At 49.5% G+C, this 9,214-nt stretch overlaps 1 protein-coding gene across 3 annotated transcripts in view; it reads right to left on the reverse strand.

Annotated features, from left to right (window-relative positions):
* Positions 1-9,214, reverse strand: part of Ankrd27 (ankyrin repeat domain 27) — a 53,355-nt gene that overhangs the window by 17,136 nt on the left and 27,005 nt on the right. For 2 of the 3 annotated variants that reach the window (XM_005368413.2, XM_026789917.1), the window contains exons 13-18: positions 7,896-7,988; positions 6,166-6,293; positions 5,626-5,708; positions 4,774-4,889; positions 3,800-3,892; positions 1,479-1,676 (exon numbers count right to left, since the gene is read on the reverse strand). In XM_005368413.2, coding sequence (XP_005368470.1) covers positions 1,479-1,676; positions 3,800-3,892; positions 4,774-4,889; positions 5,626-5,708; positions 6,166-6,293; positions 7,896-7,988 — 711 coding nt within the window. Of the gene's footprint in view, positions 1-1,478; positions 1,677-3,799; positions 3,893-4,773; positions 4,890-5,625; positions 5,709-6,165; positions 6,294-7,895; positions 7,989-9,214 lie in introns of those variants that run through there. The other variant, XM_026789918.1, reaches the window with a different exon arrangement.

Consider the following 9,214-nt stretch of genomic DNA (forward strand, 5'->3'; position numbering starts at 1 on the left):
CTGAGTCCCTACTGAAGATGACTGTTACCATGGATGCTGAGTCCCCACTGAAGATGACTGTTACCATGGATGCTGAGTCCCTACTGAAGATGACGGTTACCATGGATGCTGAGTCCCTATTGAAGATGGCTGTTACCATGGATGCTGAGTCCCCTCTGAAGATGACAGTTACCATGGATACCTGAATCTGATGCTCTCTTCCTCTTATTCCATCTATTGTCAGAGCTGGCTTGAAAGTTTGACAACAGCAAGAATCTTCAGGGACTGAAGAGATGGCTCCACGGTTAAGAATACTACATGTTGACTGCTCTTCCAGAGACCCCAAGTTCAGTTCCCAGCACCCACATCGGGTGGCTCCCAGCTCCAGGGAGATCCAGTGCCCTCTTTTGGACTCCAAGGCTACTGTACTGACATATGTATGCATCCACGCAGACAAGCATGCATACACATAATTTAAAATAAAATAAGTAGGGCTGGAGAGATGGCTCAAGGGTTAGGAACACCTTACTGCTCTTCCAGAGGACCTGGGTTCCATTTCCAGCAGCCATGTTGGGTGGCGCACAACTGCCTGTAATTTTAGGCCTAGAGGATCTGATGCACTTATCTGGCCCTCAAGAACACAATACATACAGATACATATAAATTAAAAAACAAACTAATTTAAAAAGAAGTATCTAACACCAGATAGTGGCTGCACACAACTTAAATCCTAGCACTTGGGAGGCAGGCAGAGCTCTGTGAGTTTGAAGCCAGCCTGGTCTACAAAGTAATTTCCAGGACATCCAGGGCTACACAAAGAAACTCTATCTCAAAAAACCAATAAATAAATAAATAAATTGATAAACAGATAAATAAAACCTTTTTAAAAAAGAAAACATGCCTTATGCCCTGCAAATCCTCCCTACCCTCAGACAGATGGAAAAGCCAAAACTTCCTCTTCCTCAAGACCAAGTCTAGAGGCAGAATAATCCCAGCACTCAGAAGACTGAGGCAGGAGAGTTTCTGTGAGTTCAAGGCTAAATACGAGACTCAGTCTCTAACTTATCTAATTCAGTCGTTCAATCTCGGGCCAAACTAAAATGCAGTTTCTAGAAGCAGAGACGAAGGGAGAGGAGGTGGTGCTTGACCCTGTGGTGTCTTGTCCTCCATTTGCTCTCTGTGGCTCCTCATAGCCACCGTCCAGTCTCACACAGCACACAGTTCCTGGGCTGGGAGAGACACAACACTCAAGCCGGAGCTGAGTCTGCCAGAAGCTGCTCCTAATGACAACACTGAGAGAAACTGCCAACAAAACTGGAAACTCTATCCATCAGGAAAACCCACTAACAACGAGGTCCCAAACAGAGCAGAAGGATGGAGTTTATGGAGTTTGAGTTCTGTCCTCAGTGCTAGCGTACATTTTCTCAGGAAGGCTGGTCTATGTGCGGATTTTTTTAGTTTTTAATAGTCGCATAGCTGCTCAGAGATGAAAGAGCTACCTTTGAGTTCAGTGCACACTTGAGTGGCGTTTCTTTCAGTCTGTTCTGGATCTCTGTGGGGGCTCCATTCTGCAGCAGCGTCTCTATGATGCTCTGGTAACCCCAGCGTGCAGCAATGTGCAAGGCTGTGTCTCCTTTCTCGTTTCCAATGTCCATTCTGCAGGCCTGGACATCATAGTAGACCAGAGCCTTCACACACTGCAAAGACATAGCAAAATCATCGTTCTCTAACATGAAGGAGCACCGAGGGCAATGCCAGTGCTGCCTTTAGCCAGGGGCCATGCCCTAGTTTGACTGAGGCTCCACTCACCAAGATAAAAATACAGAAACCAGCAGTTCTAATTCAAGGGTTCCACATTCCCTGATCAAGACACCTCATTTTTTTTCAAAAGACCCCAATGGGTCATTGGTAAAGTATTTGTCTAAAATCCCCCAGTGGAGGAGCTGGGAACATGGCTCAGTGGTAGAGCCCCTGCCTAGAATCCCCCAGGGAGGGGCTGGGGGTGTGGCTCAGTGGTAGAGCCCCTGCCTAGAATCCCCCAGGGAGGGGCTGGGGTGTGGCTCCGTAGTATAACCTTTGTCTCCTAGTCTAGTGTGCAAGGAGGCCTTGGGACAATTCCCAATAACAAGTGAAACATGAGGGTGAAAAAAAGATTCACCAATGGTCAGTCAATAAGAGGGTAACCTTGCTTATACTCCCAGTGTTTGGAAAACTGAACGGGCTTGAGGGAAGCCTGGATAACAGACAGAGATGCCTGTCTCAAAATAATCCAAAAAATAATAAAAGAAGTTTTCAAACTTACAAAACAAAGTTGTACTACTGTAAATTAATACATATATTGAAAAAACCTTTAAGAAAATAAAATTGGCCAGCTGGTTGTGGTGCACGCGTTTAATCCCAGCACTTGAGAGGCAGAGGCAGACGGAACTCTGTGAGCTCAAGGCCAGCCTAGTCTACAAGAGTGAGTTCCAGAACAGTTAGGGCTGTTACAAAGAGGAACCCTATCTCAAAAAAATAAAGAAAGAAAGGAAGAAAGGAAAAAAAGGAAGAAAGAAAAGAAAATGAACTTGTTTAGTATACTGCAGAACCATTCAAAATGAATCTCAAAGCAGGCGCTGGGTAAGTATTTACCAAGAAGGTTATACACAGATGGTGGATGATTCCAGCTGGAACTTGAAATGACTTTTCTGACTATAGAGGAGCAGTTACATAAACAGATACAAATTATGTAACATTACATACAATTCAGATTTTCTACACGGACATCTGTGGTGAACCCACACCTTTGACCCCACTACTCATTGACCAGACCACACAGGGGGTCTAGGAGGTTCGATGCTATCCCGGGCTACACCATAAGACCAGGAGAAGGGGTGTGTAACTCTAGAGATGGGAGGGGAGTCTAGGACGAAGATGTGCATAGCAAAGTCAGAGGAAGAAGTGGAACTCTCAGGCTTCCTCGAATCAAATGTGAAGGAGTTCAGAGTCAGATGGTCATGTGGGTGATTAAAACTGATTTAACTTCAGGGGGAGATCATGCACAATTAGGTCTTAAACTTCTCCAGCTATCAATCACATCTATAAAACTTTCAACATTTAAATGTTGCAGATTAAAGGGCCAGCAGGTGGCGCCATAGGTGAGCACTTGCTATACCAGCCTGCGTTCCATCCCGGAACCCCTGTAAAAGTCAGCTTGACAAACTAGAGTGCTCTGGAAAGGGGGGCCTCAGCTGGAAATGCCTCCATCACAGTGGCCTGGAGGCAAGTCTGTGGAGCCTTTTCTTGATTGGTGATTGATCTGGTAAGCCCCACTGTGCACTGTGCCACCTCTGGGCAGGTGCTCCTGGGTTGTTTAAGAAAGCAGGCTGAGCAAGCCATGATGAGCAAGCTGGTAAGCAGCATCCCTCCGTGGTCTCTGCTTCAGTTCCTGCCTCTGGATTCCTGCTTTGAGTTCCTGTCCTGACTTCCCCCAGAATGGACCGTAACCTGTAAGGTCAAAGAAACACTTCCCTTCTCAAGTTGTGTGTGGTCACAGGTTCATCACAGCAAAAGAAACCAATCTAGAACCTGGTGGGAGGAGAGAACAAGCTTCACACAGCTGTCATCTTCTGCCCTCCACACGTGTGGTGGCCCCTGTCCCATCGGGTACATACCATAGCCACACAGGACAGCAAAAAGTAAACGAAATTTTAAAAAATTACATACCAACGTTTCGATAACTATCCACACGCGATCCAATGTGCGGCTAGTTTCTAATCTGTAACTCTTCACAAGGGAGAAATACATAAAGCAGTGGTTCGGCGCAGCGGGGGCCACTTACATCCTCGTGCCCGTAGGTGCAGGCCAGGTGCAGCGGGGTGTTGCCGTTGTTGTCCTGCACCTCCGTGCTGGCCTTGTAGTGCAGCAGCAGCAGCTGAGAGAAGAGAAGACAGCAGCTGAGCTCCAGGAGGAGCAGGGGGCGCCACAGCATCCCCAAGTGTGACCAGGGCTGGGGTCATGGTCAGATCTTAGACATTACATGGGCTGTATACTTTTGGCCCTAAATCCAAAATATTATTTTCTTTTTTTTTTAGGGGAGAAACACAGGGCTCCACCCATGCTAGGTAGATGCTTCAGCATAGAGATACACCCCCATCTCCCCAAAACTAAAAAGTGTTGAGCTTTTGACATAACCGAAGCAGAAAACTTCATACCAGGTCACATGTGACAGAGGCATGTAACATGTGCCAAAGCACAGGCACACAAGATACTTAGAATATTATACAAAATCACCTTTAGGCTATGTGCCCAATATTCCAAAATCTGAAACATCTGAGCATTAAGATGTGGGATCCTCAACCTATACCCCTGTTAAAATGATGCCATTGCAGGCTGGCAAGATGGCTAAGCACATAAAGACACTTGTCACCAAGCCTGACAACCTGAGTTCAAGCCCTGGGATCCACGTGGTAGAAGGAAGAGAGCAGATTCCAGCAAGTTTCCCTTTGACCTCCACATGTGCACGGTGGCTCACATGCACGCATACAGATGTAACACACACATAAAGTATGATATACTCACTGCTTCATGTCAAAACAACATTTAAAGAAAAATGTCTAGGACCCTGCCCTTCCCTCCCTGAGACGATCAGGAAGTTTCCCATCTCAGCCCATCTCCAGGGAGGTGCCTCGGCCTCTGGGGTCCTTGTGCCTAGCAACAGTAGAGCCAGCATTGGACTAGTGCATGGTACAGCCACGAAGTCCCTACACAGAGAGGAATCGGCTACGCAATGCTCCACACAACCCTGCCGCTCACCGTCACACTTTGGAAGCCTTTCTGACATGCCAGATGGAGGGGAGTGGACCCATGATAGTCGGTGGCGTTCACTATGGCACCTTTGGAGACCAGGAAGTCAATGAGGGATGCCTGACCTGTAGAGCAGAAGGACCTCTCACTGGAGGAAGCAGAGTGGCTTCCAATGACGATACCACCTCACTCTCGATGGCCCTGGAAGGACACCCACCAGGGGACACAGTCCCAGCTGTACAGGAGCCAGAGGTGACATGGGTCAAGCACTGAAGACTTGAATCACTGTGGGATGCCCTACAAAGGGATCACACTCTGGTCTACTTCAACAGCAAGAATGCCAATGGGCCAGGGGCTCGAGAGATGGCTCAGTGATTAAGAGCACTGGCTGCTCTTCCAGAGGACCCAGGTTCGATTCCCAACACCCACATGGTGACTGACAACATTTGTACTCCAGGCTCCTAGTTTTGAGATGGAGTCTCACTATATAGCCCAAACTGGCCTTGAATTCATAATCCTCCTGCCTCAGCTTCCTGAGTGCCTGAGATGACAGGTCTGTGCCATCACACTTGGCTCAATACTGTCTTTAAAGACGGAGATATGTGAGCCCCCAAACACGATTCTGAGATCATCTTAGCAGACATTCCAGCCTGTCCTCACTGACCAGTCTCCAAGCCTGGAGGACCACACGAGTGCTCCTCCAGCCTGCGAGGTGGCACAGTGGCTAACAGGTTTGTGGGGATACTTATCAGTCAAAGGGACCCTTGCCGGTACCCCATCAGCTGGGCCTCCACTGGCTTTGGGAGTACTAATCATCCTTTTGTCTCAATAATTCATAGGAGCCAGCCCAAGGCCACATACCACAGAGGGCAGCCACATGGAGGGGTGTTTGACCCCGGTCATCTCTGGAGAAAGGAGTGACAACCGATGGGTCATTCAACCTCCTGAAACAGAAAGGAGATGGGGAAACAGATAAAGGCACAGAAGAGCCCTCCCCACCAGGCTGCACGAGATGAGGTCAAACTGGACGCCGTCCAAGAGGAGAGCCTTTCCCACTGTTAAAGGATCAGGCAGAGGTGCCTCTCACTCTCCCAGGCGCCGAGGATCAGAGGCCTGTGGTTCCAGCGTCCTTCCCCACTGACCCTTTAGGCCTCGACACCATAAAATTGCACATCAAGCATAATGGGAAACCAAAAATGGTATCAGAAGAAACTGGCATTCACCCCTGTCCCTCTTAAAAGCCCCTGTGAGGCTCAGGCAGGACCGGTGCTGAGGATGCGGAAGAGGCAGGCGTTTCCCTGCACTCAGGACACAGCCAACAACTGCGGGGCAATGGGAAGAGCTTTCTCTGCACCCTGTGAATTCTCACCCGGGCTCTCCGTGCCCCCAGGCCCATCTTACCCAGAGACAAGCTTCTCACAGTCCTCGCAGGAGCAAAGCGGGTGGCACATCTTTTGCATGGTGTCTTTGTCCTGGTCATCTTGGCTCAGAAGTCTTTCTACCTCCTTCTGGTTACCAGACGCAATGTGCTAGATAAAGGGGCACCCCAACAGTATCAATGCTAAAGCATCATTTGCTTGCCTCAACAGGTCTTGAGGTTTGCTTTTCGCTTGATTTAGCAGTACTTGTGACTGGACCCAGGATGTCACACACCCCAGGCAAACACTCCGTCATGGAGCCACATCCTGGCCCTTCTTCTATACAGACAGGGTCGCACTAAGTTGCTTATGCTGGCCTTGAACTCACTCTGTACACCAAGCTGGCCTAGAATTTGTAAGCCTCCCGAGTCACTGGGATGACAAGTCTGGACCACCGAGTCTGGCTTATTTTGCTATTAAAAGAGGTCTCAATCTGTAGCCCAGGCTATCCTAGAACTCTTTGTTTGTTTGGATTGGTTTTCAAGACAGGGTTTCTCTGTGTAACCCTGGCTGTACTGGAACTCACTCTGTAGGCCAAGCTGGCCTCAAACTCAGATGATTCACCAGCCTCTGCCTCCTGAGATGGGACTAAAGGTTTATCTGCGATTACACTGAAATGGCTTGTTCTCTGGGGCTGGCTTCAAATCTGTCTGGGCAGACGGACACACTGGGCTGGTGACTGCAGTGAAACCAGCCTGTGTGGCAGCTTCAGGATAGCTTTTACATTCCATTACATGGTTTCTGAAAACTACCTAACAAAATTTCCAAAGTACCAAAAAAAGGCCCGCAGCTTATCTCAGTCCCCCAGTGTGGATTTTGACACTTCATTAGCAAACTCCTCCGCTGTGCCGGCTGACACGCGCCTTTAATCCCAGCACTCAGGAAGCAGAGGCAGGAGAATGGTGAGTTTAAGTCCAGCATGGGCTGTACAGGTAGGCACTGTTTCAAAACACCTAGGCCTGAGGGAGTGGCTGAGCTACAGAATACCCATCTAGACTCCACCAGTCAGGGGCTGGGCTATGGTTCAGATGCAGAGTGCTTGCTTAGCATGTGAGTGGTGTTAGGTTCAATTTCCAGCATCAATGAAGGAGTAGGAGTGAAAGGGACAGACAGACAGACAGACAGAGCCTCAGTGCAATTCCTATAGTAATCAAGCAGAGCCTAGGCTTAAGAGAAACAAAACACCTGCAATTAGCAGGAGACCCCCACCAGCACACAAACCCACAGGGTTTGGCTTCTGTAATTCACAGATGTGCCTCCTTCTATGGGCTCTCCCAGAAGCCTGAAAACATCAGTAGACCCTCAGAGAAGGTCCAGTCTCATGCAGCCCACGGTGATGGTTAGAAACTGCCTCAGGAGCCTTCCAGGAGTCCATGAGCATCTGAAGAGTGCTTCTGACACCCTGGATCAAAGTCCCAGGGCATCAGATACTACACTCTCAGCTGAGTCCCTCGGGTCCAGGAGAGGTCTCAGCTCTGTCGGGTACCAGGGAGAGATCCCACTGAGCTGGACTTGAGTGGTGGACAAAGGTTCTGAGGCCCGGCAGCCCCAGTGCGCCATGCCGTGGTAACAGCACAGCGTACATTGGGGAATCAGGCCGTCTTCCTGCCACCCTCACAGACAGAACACAGAACCTCCCGGGACTTTCACAGACACCGAAAGATGGAACAACGTTCCCGTGTCTTTGCTCTCAAAGACATCCTGGGGTCTTACCTTAAACAGGCAGTCGATGGGTGTTGACGTCATCTGGGACAATACGTTCATCCTCTGCTTGAGAAACAGTCTGTCACCTACTCCCTCGGAGTCCTGTGGTCATCACACATCACAGACCCTGTCACAGATCCTCCCCAGAAAGGGCCCAGGCACAAGCCCTGATATTCAACCCAGTAGTGGCCCTCAGGGGCTCTCCCCAACCCAGATCTGCTCTCTGAGATGAAGCGCAGATCTGCCTCAGCGCAGAGAGGGAACAAAGGGAGGTGAGCTCTGAAGTTTGTAGCCTGGGGCAGTGAGGCGACAGGGTGAATGAAGACAGTCATCTACAGGAGTGGAATGTGCCATATACACGCCACCATCCTCCAGATGGAAGACTGGCTTGGCCTGGCCTCCGCCCCTCAGACTTCCCTCCCATTGCCCGAATGGCCTGATGCTGCCTCTCTGACCAGGGCTGTGGACAGTACCGCCGGACACACTGGTTTCTACTCCCTGGTGCCAAGCAGCAAGGGGAGTCTTGTTTTGTGACCGTGCCCATGAAAACGTCAGCCTAATTCATGGGGAGGAAATCTAGGCAGACACAGGGGAACTCGACAGATCTCTCAGCACTAAACACTCATTGCATACCAAGGAGCCGCCAAAGTTAGTATAATCAGATCCTCCCAGCAAAGGTAACGCTTACCTGCTTATCTGGACAACAAATACCTAGAAATCTGGGACTGAGGAGACGCCTCAGGGGTTAAGAATGGTTGCTGCTCTTCTCGAGGACCCGAGTTCTGTTCCCAGCACCCACATCTGGTGGCCCACAACTGCCAGTAACTCTAGCTGCAGGGAATCTGACGCCCTCTCTGGCCTCATCAGGCACTTACATGCATATGCACACATACACATATACACACATACATATGAATAAGACTAAAACCTAAGAAAGCCTAGAAATTTACACTTTACAGTTTATTATACTCATTGGTTACTGTTACTCCCTGACTGTAGGGCGGCTGAACCTCTTTGCATGTGGTAGTGGTAGTATCTGAGACGAGATGGTCAATGCTGTGCTCTGTTTCACTGTGGGCTCGCTTTGTTTTGCACTGCCAGGGCCTTGTTCTAGCAAAAGCCCTGTCACAGAGAGATGACCCCAACCTCTCAATGCAAAATTTGAAGCAAAATGATCAACACTGAGTCACACCCCCAGTCTCTCACTCTGGGGTTCTAGGCAGGGGCTCTACCACTGAGCCACACCCCCAACCCCTCACTGTGGGGATTCTAGGCAGGGGCTCTACCACTAGGCCACGCCCCAGCCCCTCACTGGGGGATTCTAGGCA

This window comes from Microtus ochrogaster, unplaced genomic scaffold (assembly GCF_000317375.1).
Source record: "Microtus ochrogaster isolate Prairie Vole_2 unplaced genomic scaffold, MicOch1.0 UNK32, whole genome shotgun sequence".
Lineage (NCBI taxonomy): Eukaryota > Metazoa > Chordata > Mammalia > Rodentia > Cricetidae > Microtus > Microtus ochrogaster.